Source organism: Nesoenas mayeri (assembly GCF_963082525.1).
Source record: "Nesoenas mayeri genome assembly, chromosome: 20".
NCBI lineage: Eukaryota > Metazoa > Chordata > Aves > Columbiformes > Columbidae > Nesoenas > Nesoenas mayeri.
In genome coordinates, this window is record NC_137569.1 from 4111422 (window position 1) to 4132409 (window position 20988).

Sequence of the window (20988 nt, forward strand, 5' to 3'; positions counted from 1 at the left end):
CGCCTGGGCAGGGGGCTGAGGGGGCTGGCTGGAGACCCCCAGCTCTGGGGGCACCCCGGGACCCCACACAGCTGGCAGCCCCCCATCTGGGGCAGGATGTGCCCCCCACTGCCTTCCCAGTGCAAGGGGGGCTAGGGCTATTCCAGTGGGGCAGTACAGTCTGTGGGGTTGCCCCTCCTGGTCCCTGCAGGGCTGTCACCCCCACCCAACCCTGTCCTGCTGCTGGGTGTGTGTCCCCCTGCACTCCAGTTCCACCCCAGCTATGGGGGTGATCTCCCCCATGCCAGGGCCAAATCCTGCACCACCCCCCTCCCCATTTCCCCTCCACAGTGCTTGGGCTGGCTCCCCCCACCTCACTCCGTGCCCCCATACACAGCACTGGCCACATCCCCATCCCCACTGGGGTCGGGGGGGGCTCAGTGGGGATGCGAGGTCACTTCTCCGTCAGCGAGAGCTGCAGGATCCGCTGCAGCTCCTCTTCTTCCTGGCGTGTCCGGCGCTCGGCCTCCTCCTGCTCCCGCGCCGACAGCGCCATGGCCAAGCGCAGCTGCTCCGCGTAGCTGGGGAACAGGGTGCTGGGCCCCCCGCCACCGCCCCCCGGGGCCGGGCTGACAGGGGGCTGGGGGGCCGCCGTGTGCTGGGGAGTCCTGGGGGGTGGCAGGGTCTCAGCGGGGGTCCCTGTGGGACCAGCACCCACTCCCGCTTCCCCCGGGGGGGCTGGCCGGACCTTACCAACCTGTCTCCTCGGCGGCTCTCGTGCGACATGGGGTGGGTGCCCGGTTTGCTGTTGGTCAGCGCTTCCCAAATGGTGACCTGTGACCGGTGGCAGAGGGGTGCTTGGAGAGTGGCATCACCCCCCAGCAACCCAAAACCTACACCCCTGCCATGAGCTCTGCCCCTGTGCCACAGGATGCAGCGATGGGGCAAGGTGGGGTGAGCATCCTGGGGCAGCACCGGGACAGGATGGGCAGCGAGTCCCCTAGCAGGGAGGGGGACAGGAGGAGGCGGGGGGGTGGCAGTGCCCACCTGGTCATACTCGCTGCCTGCTTCCAGCAGGCTCTGCTGGATGGCAAACTGCAGCAGGTCGTCCTCGTCCTCCCGCAGGGTGTCCTGGTGGGTGCCCACCACGCTGTACCCTCGCGGCACCTCAAATAGCGCCGGGTCCATCTCGCACGCCCGGCACGAGGCTGCGGGGAGATGACGGGCATCATCATGGCCGGTGTCCCCCCCACCCCGCCAGCTGTGTCCCCGCCACGGCACATACTCAGGGAGCTGGAGCTGCTGACGCTGGAGGAGTCGCTGCTGGGCGAGGGCGCCTCGCTGCTGGGGCTGTGCCGCAGGGAGCTGACGGGCTCGTCGCACCCGTTGAGGTTTCCGAAGGTGATGCGGGCATTGAGGATGTGGAAGATGGGTATTTCTGTACGAAACGGGAAAAAAAGAAAAGCAGGGAGGGAAGCTGGCTGCGCTACCCACCCCGGTGGCAAAGACACCCCTTCCTGTACCAATCTTGACGGGGAAGCCGGGCGGGAGGCGCAGGGTGATGAAGTCCCGCAGTTTGGCGAAGAGCGCGTTGCTTATTGCCATGAGGTCGATGATGGGGGCAACCTGCTCGCAGAGGGACAGCGGGTGGTCCTCGCACAGCCACAGCTTCGCCTTGAACCTGCCGGGGACAGGCACCGGGCTGGGGACCCCTGCCTGCACCCCCGGGGGGGGACAACAAGGGGAGGGTCCCCAATCTGCTCCTTCCCCCCTCACTTCTGTGTCTTGGTGGTGAGCTCCATGGGTCGCCCCATGTCCCTGTTGCCCAGCTCAAAGTTGGGGTTGAAGTACTCCTCGGGGGTGATGGCGGTTGGGTTGGCGTGGCTCAGAGTCTGTGTGATCAGCGTCTGCGGGACACCTCGGTGGGGTAACAGTGGGGTCTGGCCATGGGGCCCCCCACCCACCGTGACCCCTAGAACACTCACCCCATTGTTGGGCCCCACGTGCTGCTCGGCGATGCCCAGGAAGGACTGCAGGGGGGTCTTGCTGCCTGTGGGAGAGGGGGGTGAGGACCAGAGCCGGGGCAGCCCCCTGTCTAGCCCCCGCTGACTCCACCTTTGCTCTTGCCCTTGTGCTGGTCCGAGAGGTGCTCAGTCCGAGTCCGCGTTATCAGCTCCACGTTGGACGCACCATAGACCTGGCCGAAGAGGGGAAACACCAGGGATGGATGCCACCAGACATGGATATCCCCCCCAAACAAGCCGTAACTCCCCCAGGAGGCTCACATCCCCCTGCCCCTCACCTTGGCCTCGTACCCATTCACCATTTCAGTCTTTTCACTTCTCCAGCCCAGGATCCCAGACTTGTTCCTGGGGTGACACAAAGCACCGTGATGGTCTCATTTGAACAGCCCAGGGTCTCAGGACCCTGGGAGGCTGCACATCACTGCAGGTGGGGAAGGTGGTCTTGGTGCTGCCCCCAGCCCACCTCTCGAAGGCAATGTTCTTGGTGTCGAGCTGGGTGGTGACGACGGGGGCCGTCAGCCGCCCCATCACCTGCTCCTCAGTGGGCTGCACAGCAGCCAGCAGCACCTCCTGGTCGTGGCCAGCCAGGGCCAGGGTCTCCGAGTAGACCACCCTCCGGTCGTGGTCAATCTCCATCACCACCGCGCTGGTGTCTGGGGGAAGGGGGAGGTCAGAGTACACAGGGACAACCACATAGGATCATTTTGGTTGGAAGAGACCCTCAAGATCGAGGCCAACCATAACCTAACTCTGGCACTAACCCATGTCCCTAAGAACCTCATCTCTGCATCTTTCAAAGACCTCCAGGGATGGTGACTCCACCACAGGGCAGCCTGTTCCAGTGCTTGACAACCTTTTCCATGAGAAATTTTTCCTGGTATCCAATCTACCACGGTCCCCACCACATCACCCAGCCCTGCTGCAGTGCCAAGGGGCTCTCCTGCTGCTCCCCGACAAGGGGGGACACCTGGGTGCCAGCTCACCTTGTCCCCGAAATACAAAGCTGCGGTTGCCCCGCTGCCACGTCATATGGTCAAAGCCCAGCAGCGTGGTGTCCACCCGCAGGTTCTGGCCACTCTTCCACACCTTGTAGGTGTCGCTGGGGCAGATCTTGGACACCAGTGGCACTGGGGAGAGACACCGATAGCCCAGCCAGGGATGGGGCCACCCTGCAACCCCAGGGGGGCTGCCAGCACTGAGCTGGGTGGGACATGTGCCCAAGAACCCAGCAGCTTGGCAAGAGGGGGGTCTGCAAGCTTGGGGTGTAGGGAAACAAGAGGACAGGTGCCCCCCACCCTGGGGATGGGGATGGATGCTGGGGCTGGGGGCAGTGCCAGAGATTTGGGAGGCTCTGGCAGGAAACTCCTGCTCCCCCTGCCACACTCTGCCCCGAGCTTACCCCAGCTGGTGAACTCCCACTTCATCTCCACATAGAAGTCCTGGGCCTGCGGAGAGCGTGGCAGGGTCACGAGGAGCCCCTGGCCGGGGTCCCCCGTCCCGTCCTGATGGCCCCTCCAGAGGGACGTACCTTGCGCAGCTTCTCTAGCAGGATGGGGATCCCAGCCAGGCGTTTGATGGCTCTCTGGTAGTCCCGGTAGCGCAGGACCAGCTGCACCAGCTCCAGGTCACGGGTGCTCACAGCCTCCTGCAGGACTGCAGGGCAGAGAGGAGCAGTGACCGGGGTGGCACGGCACAGCCTGCCACTGCACAGGAGACACAGGCATGCACCACTGTGAGAGCTGTCTCTTGGGAGCTGCAGCACCAGGTTGAGCATGCCCATGCCCGTGCCCATGCCAGGGCAGCCTGACGGCCGACCAAAGCAGTGAGTCCCCCTCCTCACCTGTCCAGCCGCTGCGGTTCTCCTTGCCCACGTCGGCGCCATGCTTCAGCAGCACCCTGGCGCACTCGAGGTGGCCCAGCGTGGTGGCCAGGTGCAGTGGGGTGCGTCCTCGGGGGTCCAGCTGCTCAATGTCGGCCTGCCAGGAGGTTGTGAGGCTCAGGGGACACGGGGGTGGCCGGACCTTGCCCCCCGCACCGTCCTGCAGACACAAGGCTGCCAGACAGAGCAGCCAGGGAAAGCAGCAAACATTTGCTGGGATCTCAGAGAGCATCCCCATCCCTGTGCTCCCCTATGAGATGCACATGCACCGCACCCCAAAAAGCTCCCCCTGCTCCCCACAGCCACCGCCAGCTCCATGGGGACAGCAGGGAGAGTGCGGTGGTGCTACCAGTGCCTGGCACAGCTCGGCAAGGTCAGGATGGGCTGCACCCACCACACAAGCACGGAGCAGGGGCAGTGGGGGCCATGGATGCCCCTGGTGCAGTGCATGGAGTTCTGCACGGCTCAACGCAGCTGCAAGCTCGGGGAAAACCCCCCACCTCTGGGATTTGAAGTGGGGGGAGCTGCTGCCCAGTTGCCAGGCAGCAGCTGCCGGCAGCCCCCCCTGCGCCGGGGCCGGGAGCGCGGCGGGCGACGACGTGGGCTGCGGCGGGCGCACGTGTTCCCCTGCCTGAGCCGGGGGTGGGCGGCTGCGTGAGCGGAGCGGCTGCTGGAGGATCCCGGGGCCCCGGGGAGCCGCACGCTGGGGCTGCCGTTGTTTGTGCCAAGCCCGGAGCCTGGCGCCCAGCCAGCCCCAAGGAATCCCTCGCCTGCCAGCAGCCGCGGTGGGTGCCACGAGCACCCATGGGCTCTGCTCCCCGCACAAGGTGCAGTATCGCACCCAGGGATGGGGGTACAGCTTGGGGCTTGATGGAGTGGCAGGGGAGGCTCAGCCTCTGACCCCCAGCACCCAGCCAGAGCAGAATTCTTGTGCCTGGAGAGGAACAGTTGGATGCTGCCGGGGTAGGAGGCAGTGGGGACAAACCCCAAATCAGGTCATGAGTTTGGGTGTGCTCCTGGGAGCACAAATGTGGGGTGCAGCACCCGAAGGTGCCAGCTGGGACTGGGCATCCTGGAGGTGTTTGGGGCTGGGCAGGCAGCTCTCTGATGCCCACAGCAAGTCCTCATCTTTCTCTTGGGCATGTCCTGCTGTCCCTCTGCCCCAGGGATGTCCCCATCCCTGCCCAGGCTGTGGACATCCCCACGTTCCTCCTCCCTGGGGGCTCCCCAGGCATCGGGACCCCCAGGTTGCCCACACTGCCAGAGCAAAACAACCCCCAAGTTCCCCAGGAGCCAGCATGCTGCTCTAACACTCTCCAGGCGACTGCTGCTTTTTAATTGCGCTAATGAAATGACTCTAATTAAAGCAATCACCCCCCAGCCAGAGGACGGGTGCTGCAGGCTCAGCTGGGCTCCCCAGCCGCAGCCCTGCCCCAGCACCAGGCGAGATGAGGGTCCTGGCTCCGGGCACACGGAGCCACCCCCAGGGGACATGGCATGACCCAGTTTTTGCCAGCAAGAGCTCGATCCCGGGCCCTGGTGCTGGGATGGCTCCAGCTCGGGGGCTGTGGCACAGAGCTCTAAGTGCTGCCCGTCCTGGGGCTGTGACACCCACCGGGGATGGGGACAGGGATGGGGATGGTTTTGGGGTGACAGCGGTTCATCACAGCACCACAGCTCAGTCGCTCCTCCTCCTGCGCCAGGCAGGCGCATGGCACAGCACGGCCCCTCTGCCAGGGTTGTCACCGGGGTGGGGGACCTTAGCAGGGGCACAGACTCAGCACCTGCTTCCAAGTGGCAGCAGGGGACACGAGACAGTGCACAGAGGTGGCCCCAGGTCCCTGCCATGCACGATGGGGCAGGCTGCAGTGTGGGGTGTCCTGACACGACAAGCTCTGTGTCACTGCTTGCCATGTCCTCATGCTGTCCCTGCCACAGGCATCCACCAGCCCTCGCTCCCCAGGTGGAGACAAGTGTGGACAAGGACCTCATGCTGACACTTCAGGGTTGACCCACACAGGGCCCTTATGGGGACAAAGAGAGGAGCAATACTGCCAGCTGCCTCAGCGTTCCCCAACCCCAAACAGCTGCACATGGAGCGGGGGGGAACTCTGGGGGTGCCACTGTCCCTGTGCAGGTCCCTGGGGTGGCTGGAGAGCAGAGCGCCCGGGTAGGGGGACATCCAGCCCCCAGCAGCACACAGCACCAGCTCCAACCCGGTTACCCGCGGGATGCTCTGGCCAGGAGAAAGGCTGAGCCTTGTCCACAGATGCCCGGGACAAAGGTGGCAGGTTCAGCCTGGGCTGGCCCCCACCTGCTTCCAAACCCACACCTACCCTGGGGTCTGACCCATGGGCTACCCCGTGAATCCCTGGCGTGAAAACAGGGCTGGCTTTGGTCTCACTCTGTAAAGGGCCGTGGGGGTGGTGGGGGGCCATGGCAGAGCCCCTCCACTGGCCAGGCATGGGGGGTGGGTTAGAAACCCCCTCTGCAGACGAGCAGGGCCAGAGCCACCCTCACAGCCCCTGCATCTCTCCGTGCCCGCCGAGCCGCCGCCGCTGCTGCCTGCACCCAGCTTTGATCTGTGCCGCGCCGGGCTCCTGGGAAAAATGACCCCAAATTACCACGGAAACAAAACCACTGGCAATGGGGTGGGGGGCCAGGGCGATGCTGGCGCAGCCCCCCCGAGCTGGCCCCCACAATAGAGGCGGGTGTGGCGGGAGCCATCGCCTGCATCCCAGCAGGAGCATCGCGGCACAGCGGCCCCCTCCCCTTTCATGCATCACTGGGGTCCATCCAGCATGGCCCTCAGCACCCCAGGGTGCCGGGAGCTGGGCTGGGGGAGAAGGGATGCTTGGCACAGCCTCATGGTCGGCCTCCCTCCAGTGCCTGCGGTTTCCAGTGTCTTCGGGGTTGGGTTTTAATTACCTGAAATGCAATGCCACTGGGGAGAGGGAGGCTGGGAACCTGCCTGGGGACATGCCCACGGCCCCACTCTGTCACTAGCAGGCTGGGAGAGTTCCCAGGCTGAAGGGCACAGTGGGTCTCCTCACCCTGTGAAGAACCTGCTTGGCATCCAGGGGCTGGGGTTCTGCACCCCGGCAGCATCAGGGCCCTGTGTCTCCCCTGACAGGGGTGCAGCCTGAGGGTGGGGAGCTGGGGGCTGCATCCCAGCAGGGCTGACAAGCACCCCAAGAAGTGGCACAGGGTTTGGGGTGATATGGACCCACAGAGGCCTAGCAGGGAGCCGGGCACACGTGGGGAGGGATGCTTGGGGCTGCGTGTGCCAGTGGATGCAGGGGACCCGCGGGTGGCACCCACCGCTCTGTGCCAGCCCCGGGGGCAGCTGGCACAGTCCTGGCGTGCAGGGGGACACACGACACCCCTAGAGCCATGTCAGACCCGAAAGGCAGCTCATCCCTATCATCGTCTTCATCTCCATCCTCATTCCAGCCCCGAGCAGAAGCCCGGCTGCATCCCGGCAGCATTGCATCAGCCCCGAGCCGAACCGGGCCGTACCGGCGGTGCCCCCCCCGTCGCCGCCCCACCTGCTTGGCGCTGAGCTCCCGGTCCAGGTCGCGGGCGCGGTTGTGCCAGACGAGGTAGTGCAGCGGGTACCTGCCCTCCGGCCCCTTCCTGCCTGAGCAAGACGCGAGCATCCTCCGTGCATGCTGGAGCGGCGCGGCGGGCGCGGCGCGGGGCGGGGCGGAGGGGGCAGGGGGGGCGCGGGGCGGGGCGGGCACGGCACCTCCCGCCCGGTGCTTCCCCCGCGCCCCCCCGCCCCGCCCGGCCTCATGGGACTTGTAGTCGCCCTGTCCGGCATCGCCCCCTTCATCCTCCTCCTCCTCGCCGCCCCCCGCCTCTCCGCACCGCTCGTTCTGTCACCGCGGCCCCCGACTCAGCGGGGGTGGCTGCGAAGGGTCACCCCGCTGGCACTCAGACCCCCTCCAAGTCACCCCCCAGGCTGATTTCCCCCCTCCCGGCTGACCCTCGCTCCCCGCATGGGTCAGCAGGTCCGGGCACAAGACGGAGCAGGGGTGAAGGGGGCCTGGCGGGGTCCGGGCAGGGCTCAGGCAGGGGACCCCAAGCCCCCCCCCCCGGCAGCAGCAGGCGCGGGCCCCCAGCCCCGTTTCCTTTTCCGCCTGCGTTTCTCCGGGGCGGGCGTCGCATTTTCCGGCTGCCGCCCGAGAACAATGCGAGGCTGGGCCTCCGCCGGCCGTCTCTGCCTCCTGCCGGCGCCACGCTCCTGGCCCCCCACCCTGCTGCCCCCCACCCTGCCATGGGGCCACTGCCGAGCGGTGCATCCCCCTTGTTATTATTCTCCACTCGGCCATGACAAAGGTGGTGGTGGTCGCATCCCCCAGCCCTGGTCCCCACACAGCATCCCCCATCTCCCCGCCAGCCCTGCTGCCCCATGACGTCATGAGCCGTCTCCCAGGCAACCAGCGGTGAGGTCACCCGCGGCGCAGGCCGTACAGCCTGGTCCATGGTGCTGGGGTGTGGGATATGACCCCGAGCTGGTGGCTCCTGCCTGGGGTGGCTATGCCACCAGGGTCTGACTGCCACAGTTGCCTGCAGGGTCCCTATGGTGACACTGGGGTGTCCCCAGCTGCTGCAAGTGCTTGTGGGATCCCAGAGAGGGAAACAGACCCCAAATGGGTCCCAGTCCCTCCACGCATCCCAAAATCCCTTGCTGAACACCCCAAGGAGGCTTTAACCCGCCCCACTAATCCCCAGTGCGTTGTCCTGGACTGGGGCTGCGATCAGGACCAGGGGGTGCCCAGGAACAGGCACATGCCCCAAACCAGGACTAGGGGACATTCAGGAGCAGGACCAGGAGCAGGATCAAGGGGATGCTCGGGAGCTGGACCAGGGAGATGCCCAGGAGCAGGCTGGGTTGTGCAGCACCAGGCAGGGCGTGCTGAGCGTCGGAACCAGAACCGGGGGCGGATACCCAGAACCGGGACTGGGACCGGGAGCAGGGTCTGTCCATGGCTGGGCGCGGGAGCAGGACCGGGCGCAGGAGCAGGCTGTGCTGGGGGCGGGTGCTGCCGTGGGTGCGGATGCAGGTGTCGGTGCGGGAGCGGCGCGGTGCGGGTGCGGTGCGGGTGCGGTGCCGGCGCGGAGCGGGGCGGTGCCGGTGCCGGTGCGGGGCGGTCGCGGCGGTGCTGCCGGTGGCGGGGCGGGGGCGGTGCGGCCCCTCCTCCGCCGGGGCCGGGCCTGCGCCGCTTCCTGCGGAGCCGCCGGGCGCTGGGAGCAGCCGGCAGCCCCCGGCGCGCCGCGGCCCCGGGCCCCCGCCGCCCCCGCCCCGCCCCGCCGCCCGGCCCCCCGCTCCCCCCGGCGGGTCCGGGGGCGCCGCCGCCCCACGCTGGCGCAGAGGCCCGGGCCCGGGCCCGCCTCGCCGCTGAGGATGTCCCGGAAGGCGCCGCGGGCGGAGGTGTGCGCCGACTGCAGCGCCCCAGGTAAGGGCCGCCCCCCCCGGCACCGGCCCCGGACCCCCCGGTACGTCCCCGCCTCGCCCCATCCCCCCGCCAGGCTCCTGCGCCCCCCCGAAGGGGCCCATCACACCTCGTGCTGCCCCCGGAGCCTGCCCGGCAGCCTTGCCTTGTGCCCCCCGGTACGGCCGCGGCACCCTCCGCTGCACCCCGTGGTGCACCCCATTATATCCCCGTGAACCCCCTCTGCACCCCGGGGTGCAGCCCCCGCAGTGTGCTCCCAGGAACCCCTTTTGCATCTCCTGCACCGGTCTCTTTGCACCCCCTGGTGCACCACAGGATCCCCGCGCTGAGTCCACTCTGCGGTGCACACCCCAGGGATCCCCACTGAGTTCCCTGCTCTGCCCCCAGGAACCCCCTGATGTGCCCCCACTGCACACCCCCCGGGGCCTCCTTGGTGCACCCCCTTTTCCCCACCAGGATCCTCCCAGTACACCCCAAATGTGACCCTGGTAAGCGTCGGTGCCCACCTCAGTGCCGCCCTGGTGCACCCAGTGTGCCCCCAACGCCCCCCGTGCACCACCCACAGCCCTCGCACCCTTCAGCGTGGGGGCTGCTGGTGCAGACTGGGGATGTGCCGGTCGGTGGCAGCAGCACCGAGGACCCTGCAAATGGCAGGATGGAGGGGGGACACCCTCCTGCGACCCCAGCACCCCGCTGCCAGCACCCATGCTGGCGCGATGTGGGCTCGGCGGTGCAGGCAGCGTGCTGCAAGCCAGAGCCTGAGCCTGGGCAAGATGATTCCCGTCCCTGGCAGTGCCAGTGCCTGCAGGCCCCACGCCAGACATGAGCCTGTGGGCGTCACGGTGGAGCTGGACCCCCAAACTTTGTCCACAGCAGGGCAGGACCCCTAAACCAGCCTGAGCAACCCCATGGCGATGAATGAACGGGGCCCAGCATCAAGGCTTGCTCCAAGCCGGCCCCAAAAAGCTGCCCGTGGGCCAAGGCTGTGCCGAAATTATTCCGGCCACGTGCCAAGGGCCGGATCCTGCCAGGAAAGACAGCGGCACGCGTGGGCGCGAGGCTGCCCTGCCTCCGGGTGCGTCCCCCGTGCTGGTGGGTGCAGGGTGCCCGGGGCGGTGCTGAGGCTCCCGGCCAGGGCGGGGAAAATGGAAACCAGTTTCTTCCAATCTCTTATCACCCGGCAGCCATGTGAGGAAATGAGTTATAAAGTCCAGAGGCCGTTTCCTACCATGCCGGCAGCACTCTTTGCCGTCACCAGGGATGCACTGGCTGGCTTGGTGTGGTGGGGTGCCTGTGGGGTGCCCTGGCCCCTCTGCCCGGGCACCCTTGGCTTGATCCCGCTCCACTGGCCTTGTGCGGGGTCACCAGCCAGCTCCAGCCCTCCCGTCACCAGTACGGGGACGAGTGCAGGGGGTCCTTGCATCACCCTGCATCCCAGCAAAAGGACGGAGGTGGCGAGAGCTCCCTTGGGCTCCAGGATCCTCCCAGGGTTTGAGGTGTCCCCATCCCAGAGCCACCACCTTGTCCACCTGCATCCCCCTGCATCCCAGCTGCCCCTGCAGCAGGACGGGGTGCTGCCCGGGGGGTACCCCAGATCCCCCTGGTTGCGGGGCCACAGGCAGCCTTGCCGACCCGCTCCCCCTGCGCAGAGCGTCCTGTTCCCGGCAGCCTCCGTGGGCAGCGGACGCGAAGGCACAGATGCCGCCGCGCCGGCTGCCAAGGCTCTGCCATCTGTGTGTGCTGGGCTGCCAGGCTGAGGGGGCCACCACTCTCCCCAGCCACCCCACCTCAGCCCTGGGGCCCTGCAGCACTGGAGGGCTGAGTGACACCCAAAACAGGGTCCCCAGGGCTCTGTTGGGGGCTTGGGGATGGGGGTGGGCTGGGAGCCCGTGGGGAGGAAGGAAGCAGGGGGAGGCCTGGCCGCCCACACACCTTCCTCTGCGGGGTCGTGGGGCCACCGTCGCTCCCTCGGAGCCATCACGGCCGGCCAGTGCTGCCACCACCTTGGGCTCTGCCCCTCCAGGCTCGGGGCTCCCCACATCTGTGGGGCAGCGTGGTGTTTGTGTAGGACCTACAGAAACAAGGGGTGATGGGGCTGGGCAGAGGCTGGCAGGGCTCCCCTGCAGTGCCTGGGGAGGGTTTGGCATCATCACCCTGTGCCTGGCTGCGTGTCATGGGAAGGGGCTGTGACCCAGTGGGGGACCCCCACATCCTGCCCTCAGTGCAGCTGGGGACAACTGCAGCCCCACAGCCACCCTGCAAGGCTGGACCCACACTGGACCAGCCCCAGGACCCATTTTGGGGTGCGGGTTTTGGGGGCTACCTCCCAGCTGGGAGCGGGGCCCCTGTGGGTGACGGGGCCAGTGCCAGCACGGGGCCGGCGTGGCCGCTCAAACGGCCCTTTGTTCCCGGCAGGGACACAAAGGGCTCCAGTCGGTCGGGCTGGGGCCGGCAGCGGGGCTGGGGGGGTATGGCAGCGTGGCGGGGCTGTGACACCTGCCCTGAGAGCCGGAGTGCCCTGTGGGGCCGGCCTGGGGTGGGTGCCGAGACTGCAGAGCTGGTGACCAGCAGACATGGGAAGCCACGGGCTGGGGGTGCCCACCCACTGGGGTCACGCTGACCCCATCCGGGAGCCCCCCGAATGCCCAGCCGGGGGCTCAGGGGGTGCGCGGCCTCGACGAGTGCTGCAGCAGGTCATGGTGCCCTGCTCAGAATGTGCTGCCACAGGGCTGGCATCATCCCTGCCACTGGCCGCCCTCCTGATGGGGGAGGCCAAATCCTGCCCCCAGCTTTTGGCTGGTGCCTGGTTGCTATGGGAAACCTGTGGGTTTCCCCTGGCGATGGGCTGAGCCCCTCGCCATCGCCAGGGAAATGGTTGCTATGGCAACACATCCCCCCACCCCCTGACAGCAGCAGAGTGGATGGCGAGGGGACTGTGTGGGGAGGGGGCCGCAGCAGCGGGGACAGCCGGTGACACCCCCATGCCACCCTATAGACCCCGGCTGGGCCTCCATCAACCGCGGGGTGCTCATCTGTGACGAGTGCTGCAGCGTCCATCGCAGCCTGGGCCGCCACATCTCCATCGTCAAGCACCTTCGCCACAGCCCCTGGCCCGCCACCCTGCTCCAGGTGGGTGCTGACCCCATGGGGACGCAGGAGAGGGGACACACAGGGACCCTCAACACCCACCAGACCCCGCCTGCCCCCCACAGATGGTGCACACCTTGGCAAGCAATGGGGCAAACTCCATCTGGGAGCACTCACTGCTGGATCCAGCCCAGGTGCAGAGTGGGCGCCGAAAGGCAAACCCCCAGGACAAAGTGCAGTAAGTGCCCCCATGGCGCGGGGAGGGGGCTCTGTGCCGGTCGGGCGCCCCCTCCTCACCCCCTGCCATCCCCACCAGCCCCACCAAGTCAGAGTTCATCCGCGCCAAGTACCAGATGCTGGCCTTTGTCCACAAGCTGCCCTGCCGGGATGACGATGGTGTCACTGCCAAGGACCTCAGCAAGGTGGGGTGTGGGATAGGGGTGCATGGAACCCCCACTGGTGGTGGTGACAGACCCCCCCGTTACCCACCTCTCCCTTCCTCAGCAATTGCACTCGAGTGTGCGGACGGGCAACCTGGAGACCTGCCTGCGTCTGCTCTCGCTGGGCGCCCAGGCCAACTTCTTCCACCCGGTGAGCGCCGGTGGGGATCATGGGGGTCCCTGGGACAGAGCTGGGCTTGGGGGGGTCCCAGAGCCCCGTCCCGTGGGCAGGCTGTGGGGCTGAGCCCGCCCGTGCCCGCAGGAGAAGGGCACCACACCACTGCACGTGGCTGCCAAGGCGGGCCAGATCCTGCAGGCAGAGCTGCTGGTGGTCTACGGCGCCGACCCTGGGGCACCCGATGTGAACGGCCGGACCCCCATCGACTATGCCAGGTGAGGGTGGGAAAGGGGGGGTCACCCCTGCCTGCACCCTCCACCAGGATGGGCATCACCCCTGCCTGTCCTCTCACAGGCAGGCAGCCCAGCACGAGCTGGCGGAGCGCCTGGTGGAGTGCCAGTACGAGCTGACCGACCGACTGGCCTTTTACCTCTGCGGCAGGAAGCCGGGTGAGTGGGGGGGTCCCCAGGGTGTGGTCTCAGCCCCGGGGGGGCGCAGGGCCCTGCTCACCACCCCTCTCTTTGCGCAGACCACAAGAATGGGCACTACATCATCCCGCAGATGGCCGACAGGTGAATGCCCGGCACCCGCGGCCCCGCTGCCCTGTCCCGTGTTCCCCCAAGTGTCACCGCTGGGCCGAGGGGGGGACCCTGGTCACCTCCCTGTGACCGACGCTGGAGAATCCCCAGGGGGTGGGGTGGGGGGTTTCCACGTGCCCAGGTGTTTAACATCCACCTTTGTCCTGTTCTTCCCTCCGCTGCCTTCTCCGGAGCGCAGGGTGCGCCCAAAGTGCATGGCACAGAGGTATTGTCCGCTCGGCTCTCGGCTCCGGGGGCGCCCCCGTGCCGCCGGCGCGGGCCCCCCCTGCAGCCCTGGCCGCTCAGCCCAGCCTGGCGCCCGGGGGCACCCGGGGAGGGGGGTCCTGCTCTCCCCCTGCCACCTTGTCCCCCTGTGCCTGCCTGCCAGCCCTATTTGGTGAAGCCCCCCATGCCCGGGGAGGGGTCCCTGTCATGGTGGGGTGCAGCTGGGGACCGATTCAGTGGAGATGGGCTGGGATTAACCCCCACTTTGTGTCTCCTGCCTCCCTGTGCCCCCCCAGCCTGGACCTCTCGGAGTTGGCCAAGGCAGCCAAGAAGAAGCTGCAGGCGGTGAGTGGGGGCCGGGCAGGGCTGAGGGGGTCCCATCCGCTCCCCCCATCCTGCCTGACGCCGTCTCCCATGCCGCTGCAGCTCAGCAACCGTCTGTTCGAGGAGCTGGCCATGGATGTCTACGATGAGGTGGACCGCAGGGAGAACGACGCAGGTGAGCGGGGGGCGCGGGGTGCAGCCCCCCAGGGCTGGGGCTGGGTTGGGCGTCCCGGCGCGGGGAGGAGCAGCCAGCAGGGCCGTGGCTGAGCCCGGAGCTCCCCCCCAATCTGGATCCGTGTCCGCTGGGACCGCAGGCCCCTCCTTCCTCATTCCTCTGGCCGAGGAGCTTTTCTCGGCGTGAGGGACCACCGCTGGGCACCGGGGCTGGGGTGCTGCTGGAGGTGCGTGCTGGGACCCCCCAGGGACAGGGGCTTAGCCCAGGGGGTGCCCTTGGGCTAGGGGGTGGCGGGGTGGGGGACACCTCATTTCCATGGCTGGGTTGGCACTGATAGGCACGCCAAACCCTCTGTGCACTGGCTGGGGGGGCACAGGGCTGGTGCCCCAAAGGGCGAGGAGTGAGGGGTCCCGGTTGGGGGGCGCAGGGGGGATCGCAGCCCCGCGGGGCGGCCGGGGGAGGCGATTCCCGTCAGCCGGGTTGGGCTCCGCTCCCAGCCCCGGCAGGTTGGCCCCGCGCCCGCGCCTGCGTCCTGCCGGCTCCGCTGCCGGCCCCAGGCCCTGCAACCCCTTCCCTCCCGGGGGGTCCGGCCCCTGCAGCCCCCCGGGCTCTGACAGCTGTGCCTGCCCGCAGTCTGGCTGACGACGCAGAACCACAGCACGCTGGTGACAGAGCGCAGCGCTGTCCCCTTCCTCCCGGTCAACCCCGAGTACTCGGCCACGCGCAACCAGGTGAACCTCCACCCGGGATGGGATCCCCCGCCTTGCACCCAGACCCCTGCTCACCCCCTTTCCCCTCCGCCTTCCCAGGGCCGGCAGAAGCTGGCCAGGTTCAACGCCAGGGAGTTTGCCACCTTGCTCATCGACATCCTCGGGGAAGCCAAGCGCCGGCAGCAAGGGAAGAGTCTGCTGAGCCCCACAGGTGAGAGATGGGGGGCAGTGAGGGGGGGCCAAGCATCCCCCCTGCCCTGTGCTCAGCACCCCTCTGCCCTCCCCCAGACGCCCTCGACTACTCACTGCGGAGCCAGAGTGACCTGGACGACCAGCACGACTACGACAGCGTCGCCTCCGACGAGGACACGGACCAGGAGCTGCTGCGCAACGCTTCCCGCAACAACCGTGCCAGGGTGAGCCCCGGACCCCCACCCTGCGCCCCTCCCAGCTCTGGGATCCTGGTGCTGAGTCTCTCTCCCCACAGAGCATGGATTCCTCAGACCTGTCGGATGGCCCCATCACGCTGCAGGAGTACCTGGAGGTGAAGAAAGCTCTGGCCGCCTCCGAGGCCAAGGTGCAGCAGCTGATGAAGGTGAACAACAGCCTGAGCGATGAGCTGCGCCGGCTGCAGCGCGAGGTGGGTGCGGGGCCGGCGGGACCCCCTTGGCGTGTCCCCCCTTCCCGCTGATGCCTCCTCACCCCTCCACCACTGCAGATCCACAAGCTGCAGGCAGAGAACACGCAGATCCGGCAGCAGACGGGCCCCGCGCACCCAACCCCGGCGCCCAGCGAGCGGCCGGAGCATGGACACCCCCCGGGCACGGCCCCCCCGCACCGCCGGGACCGCCAGGCCTTCTCCATGTATGAGCCGGGCTCGGCGCTGAAGCCCTTTGGGCAGCCGGTGGAGGAGCTGGTGACGCGGCTGCAGCCCTTCGGCACCGGCGTGAGTGTGCTGGGGTGGGCAGGTGGGCGTTTTTTGGGGTGCAGCAGCCCCCCAGGCCCCACAGGGTGCTGGGGTCCATCCCCATGGGGCCGTAACCTTTCGTGTGTCACCAGGAGGTGGAGGACGAGGCTCTGTACTCCATGCACATCCCGGCCAGCGTGTACCGGGTAAGGAGGCCGCAGTGGGGGCGGCTCCTGCATGGGACATGGTGGCCGCCACCCTCCCGGGACGTGGCCTCCACACTTTCCTGGGCTGTCCCATCCCCCAGTTGCCCTGCACCCCCCGGGTCAGGCTGGGGACCTCCCCGTGGGACGGTGGCCACAGGATGTTCCTGCATGCAGGGCGGGGGTGTCCCCTGTGCTCATCCTCCCCTGCACGTCATCAGAGTTGGCTCCGGACCCTTCCACACCCTGCTGAGCACCCGCTTCCCCTCTCTTCCCCCTCCAGATCCGGAAAGGTCCGTCTGCCTCCTCGGTGCCCTTTCCCCCATCCTCCCCGCTGCTCTCCTGCCCGCCTGATGGTGCCCGGCACATGGTGACGTACCGGGGCTGGGGGAAGATTCTGGGGTGGGGGGACCCCAGCCCTGCATGGGGACACGGCTCTGCAGGGCCTGACGCTGCTCCTTTTCCCTCCAGAGCAAGCTGGACCGGCACGGCAGCGGCACCGACAGCGACTACGACAACACACAGGCGGGTGAGGCCCTGATCAGGTGAGTGCCGGGGCTGAGGACTGCGCTGGGGACATGGGGACACGGGGCTGGCGCTGAGCCCAAGGGCCTGGTGGGTCCCCGCAGCATGGAGGGGAAGCGGTTTGTGGAGCTGAGCAAGGACGAGGACTTCCCGCACGAGCTGGACCCGCTGGACGGGGAGCTGGACGCTGGGCTGCCCAGCACCGAGGACGTCATCCTCAAAACGGAGCAGGTCACCAAGAACATCCAGGAGCTGCTGCGGGCAGCGCAGGAGTCCAAGCACGACAGGTGGGGCTGGGGCACAGCCACGGGGTCCCTCTGGACCCCCCTGCTCCCAGGGGCTGCGTTCACATGCCACCCCATGGTTGGGAGCCATCACCTCCCCCCACACTCACCCCCTCTACTTGTCCCCAGCTTTGTGCCCTGCTCAGAGAAGATCCACTCAGCTGTGACGGAGATGGCATCGCTCTTCCCCAAGGTAGGAGGGGTGCGGGGTCCCTACCAGGCACCGTCAATGTCCCCTTGACACACATCCTGATGCTGCTTCTCTGCCCCGCTGCAGAAACCGGCGCTGGAGACGGTGCGGAGCTCCCTGCGGCTGCTCAACGCCAGCGCCTACCGGCTGCAGAGCGAGTGCCGCAAGACCGTGCCCCCCGAGCCGGGTGCCGCCGTGGACTACCAGCTCCTGACCCAGCAGGTCATCCAGTGTGCCTACGACATCGCCAAGGCCGCCAAGCAGCTGGTCACCATCACCACCCGTGAGAAGAAGCAGTGAGCACTGACCCGCGTCCCCCCGCCCCTCCCCGGCCCCGCGCCCTGCGTTTCTCCCTCCCCTCTGGCACCCGGAGCGTGGCTGCAAGTGGCCTTTAGCCCGTGGGGAGCTGGGGTGTGGGGCGAGCCCCCTTGTGCCTCCCCGTGTTGCCGAGGAGCTGGTGCTCAGCCTGCGGGGTGGGTGCCCACGTCCCCCTGTACAGACCCCTGCCCGCCCTGTGGCACGCGCCTAACTTATCCTGTACATAGCCTGTGTAGCTGTCCGTGGCGGCGGTGGCCATGTACTCTCCGCCTCCCCACAACGCCCCTCGCTGGGCGGCCGGTACCCCTGGGGTCCCCTGCAGCATTACACTGGACTGGGGCGCCCATGGGACCCCTCCCTGGGCGTCCTGCCCCCCAACCCCGGGGCTGCGCTCCCTACTGTAAGATGTGTCCTTGTACATTTGTATCAATAAAGGTGTGAGCATTGCACGGGCCCCGGCTCCTGCGGCAATGGGGGGGTCCTGGCCCACGCTTGGGGCGTGGCTGGAGGGGGTTCCCCCCCCCGGCGCCAGGCAGGACTTGGCCACATGTTCCTCCCGTTTCACCCAGTCCCCTTGGCCCCAGCGCTGGTCACGCTGTCCCCGTCACAGCCCCGCCGCTCGCCCAGCCCCGGGGCCGGGCTTCCCCAGCACAGCCCCGCCATCGCTCTGGGAACGGCCGAGCACCGGGAGCCGCTGCCCCCATGGTGTCCCTCGAGGGTTTGGTGGCTGTGGCTGTGGTGCTCGCTGGCCTGGGCTTCCTGGCCTGGTGCCTTTGGGCAGGAAGGCTGGAGGTGCCTGGAGCCTGGGGTGAGGAGGAAGAGGAGGGGATCCCCCTCATCGCCAAGGATGGCTTGTGGCGCTGCCGACTGCTGTGCAAGCCCTCGGCGCTGGCCCAGCACCTGGTGCGGAGCTTGGGGCGGTCGGCGGTGCTGCGGGGAGGCCGCTGGTCGTGGCCGCGCTGGCCACGGCTCCAGATGCTGCGGCAGCTCCTGCAGCCACCTGAGCCGGAGCCGGCGCTGGCCCGGGAGCTCCTGCAGCTGCCCGACACCGGGCTGGTGGCCCTGGACTGGCTGGTGGGGCCGTGGGGAACCGCGGGTGCTGGCGCGGGGGACTCCAGCCCTGTGCTGCTGCTCATCCCCAACGCCGCTGGGAAGGTGACCGGGGCACTGCTGCAGCTGGGGCTGCGGGCGCTGGAGCGGGGCTTCGTCCCCGTCATCTTCAACCGCCGGGGGCACAACGGCTGCCCCCTCACCACCCCCCGGTTCCAGCCCTTCGGGGACCCCAGGGACCTGCGGGAGGCGGTGACATACCTGCGCTGCCGCCACCCCACGGCCCCGCTGCTGGCCGTCAGCGAGGGCTCGGGCTCGGGGCTGCTGCTCGCCTACCTGGGGGAGAGCGGCTCCTCCAGCCGCCTGGCCGCCGCCGCTTGCCTCTCCCCCGTCTTCAGCGGCCGGGACTGGTTCGAGGCTGGGATGCCCTGGCTCTACGAGTGGCCGCTGCTTCTGCACCTCAAGCAGGGTCTCAGCAGGTTAGTGGGGACCCTTGGGCATGGGGGGGGCTGGGGAGGGGTGCCCCGGGAGTCCCTCGGCCATCCCCAGGGGTGGGTGTATGCAGGGGGTGCCGCTGGCAGCACCGGGAGCGCAGCACGGGGGCAGAGGTGCTGAGAGCAGCAAAACGCGCTGGTTAATGAACACCAGCAACGAGGCAGCTGCTGCAGGGCCGGCTCGGCCACCGCCGGGGCTGGGGCAGCATCTCGGGGTCCCTGGCTGGGAGACAGGTGGGTTGGCAAAGCCCCGGTGCTGCTCTGGAGCCCGGCAAAGGGAACGGAGCAGGGTTGGCCACCCCCTTTGCCCCCCTGCTTGGCGCCAGCACCCCACCCCAGGTGTCTGCCCTGTGGGGGCCGAGAGGCGTCCCTGCCCAGCCCACAGCCTGGCAGGGGGCTGTGGCAGCTGCCCCCCCGCCTTCCCCTCCATGCGCTGTGTCCCCATTGCCCAAAACAGCTGCACTGGAGTGGGCCAAGCGCCAGCGTGGGCTGGGACGGGACACAAACCGCCCTGCGCCAAGACCTTGAGCAAGCGGCACCTCCCCGGCAGCGCTGATCTGGGGGCCCCACTTGTGGACAAATGAGGTCCAGAAAAACAGCAGATAATCCCCCAAAACTTCGGTGCAAACAGGCACCAGGTCAAGCCTCAGCAGCGCCCGGGGCGTGCAGCCTGGCGCAGTGTTTACTGCAGGGACAGAGTGTTGTGGGGGGGGTAAATTCTGCTGGCCAGGTGGCAGTGGGGAGGGTGGGCAGCAGGGTGTGTCCCCCCCCATTTCCCGATACCCATTGCAAATGCCGCTGTCACGGCAACAGAGCCGAGCGCTGGCTGCCTCCCGTTGCCATGGCGCCTGGGCTGGCACAGGTTGCGCTGCAGGGACCCCCCAGCATCCCCAGCAAGGCGCTGGGACCCCCAACCCAGCTGCAGGGGGCTCGAGGCCCCCCCCATGGCGGTCACTTAGGGTGTCAGCGTCCCCACGGCAGCCGCCCCGTCCCCGCAGGTACGCGGGGTCCCTGTCCGAGGCGGTGGACGTGGACAGGCTGCTGGGCAGCCGCTCGCTGCGGGAGCTGGAGGAAACGCTCTTCTGCCGGACCAGGAGCCGCCCCACCAGCTGGGACACCTACTGGGAGTGCAACGAGCCCCTGCGTGACGCCGACGAGGCGGCCGTGCCGGTGCTGTGCCTCTGCAGCGCCGACGACCCCGTGCGCGGCCCCCCGGCCCGCAGCCTCCCCACCGAGCTCTTCCGCAGCAGCCCCTACTTCTTCCTGCTGCTCACCCCCCGGGGGGGACACTGCGGCTTCCCCCGGCAGGGACAGGGACGCTGCTGGGGACACGAGGTCGTGCTGGAGTATTTCAAGGCCATGGCCGAGTTCCTGCGGGCCGAGGAGAGGAGGAAGGGGCCGCCGCGGCCCCGCGGGTCAGGGGGTTCCACCGTCGAGCCCCCCGTCTTCACCTGGCAGAGGTCGTACACCCGGTAGCCCGGTGCCGGGGGCTCAGAGGGGCAGGCAGACACTCCGTGTACTAAAATTACTTTATTACAGTTGATTTTTTTTTAACATTTCCTTTGCTATGATACAAAGGATACTTACAAACAAAATATTACATATGACCTTATTTTTTTTTGTTTTCTCTTCTCTTATTTTCTGACAACTTGGTAACAGCTTTAAATGCACAATCTATACAATTAATACAGGTTATATATGAGCTATAATGTATGTTGAACCAGAAGAATACCAGAATACTGACAATATACTGTACATTAATCCTTACCAGTTAGTGCTCGTGGCATTTTCTACAAGAAGGAAAACGCACACCTGTAGATTCACTCATACTAGCTGGTGCTACCAGACACAGAAGCAGGAAGGAGTTTAATTCCCCTGGTTAAATCCTTCACGGCCCATCACCGTGGTGCTGGGCCTGGAAACCTCAGACCAGTGTTCATAGTAAAACAGCAGATATGTGTGGGTTTTTTGTGGTTTTGTTTGTTTCTCTACCTAACGCTCTGTGGCACAGAACGGCCC

At 67.5% G+C, this 20988-nt stretch overlaps 3 protein-coding genes across 6 annotated transcripts; 2 read left to right on the forward strand and 1 right to left on the reverse strand.

The window, feature by feature from the left end:
- Nucleotides 1-433: 433 nt before the first annotated feature.
- On the reverse strand, nucleotides 434-7541 carry ANKRD13B (ankyrin repeat domain 13B; the record flags this gene model as incomplete). The annotated part of the gene is given in 15 exon segments (XM_080356955.1): nucleotides 434-666; nucleotides 669-813; nucleotides 1027-1187; nucleotides 1265-1417; nucleotides 1503-1660; nucleotides 1756-1886; nucleotides 1965-2029; nucleotides 2095-2176; nucleotides 2282-2348; nucleotides 2467-2656; nucleotides 2987-3130; nucleotides 3403-3448; nucleotides 3532-3656; nucleotides 3844-3979; nucleotides 7431-7541. Coding segments are annotated over 15 exon segments (1947 nt in total).
- Nucleotides 7542-9292: 1751 nt separating this feature from the next.
- On the forward strand, nucleotides 9293-17407 carry GIT1 (GIT ArfGAP 1; the record flags this gene model as incomplete). 4 transcript variants are annotated; one of them, XM_080356996.1, is made up of 22 exons in its annotated part: nucleotides 9293-9344; nucleotides 12337-12470; nucleotides 12554-12666; nucleotides 12745-12850; nucleotides 12933-13019; nucleotides 13131-13261; nucleotides 13341-13435; nucleotides 13516-13558; nucleotides 13764-13790; nucleotides 14086-14134; nucleotides 14216-14288; nucleotides 14922-15019; nucleotides 15098-15209; nucleotides 15287-15414; nucleotides 15486-15638; nucleotides 15717-15944; nucleotides 16058-16111; nucleotides 16392-16478; nucleotides 16580-16653; nucleotides 16738-16920; nucleotides 17047-17110; nucleotides 17195-17407. In XM_080356996.1, 22 exons carry the CDS (start codon nucleotides 9293-9295, stop codon nucleotides 17405-17407), a joined length of 2304 nt encoding a protein of 767 aa, XP_080213122.1. The 4 variants fall into 4 exon arrangements, with proteins under 4 accessions (XP_080213122.1, XP_080213123.1, XP_080213124.1 ...); XM_080356997.1 differs by lacking the exon at nucleotides 13764-13790 and having other exon boundaries at nucleotides 16392-16483; nucleotides 16582-16653; XM_080356998.1 differs by lacking the exon at nucleotides 13764-13790.
- A 720-nt stretch (nucleotides 17408-18127) lies between these two features.
- Nucleotides 18128-20817, forward strand: ABHD15 (abhydrolase domain containing 15; the record flags this gene model as incomplete). Its single annotated transcript, XM_080357045.1, has 2 exons — nucleotides 18128-18954; nucleotides 19968-20817. The coding sequence occupies 2 exons, from the start codon at nucleotides 18128-18130 to the stop codon at nucleotides 20443-20445; spliced, it is 1305 nt and encodes a 434-aa protein (XP_080213171.1). The 3' UTR covers nucleotides 20446-20817.
- Between the last annotated feature and the right edge of the window lie 171 nt (nucleotides 20818-20988).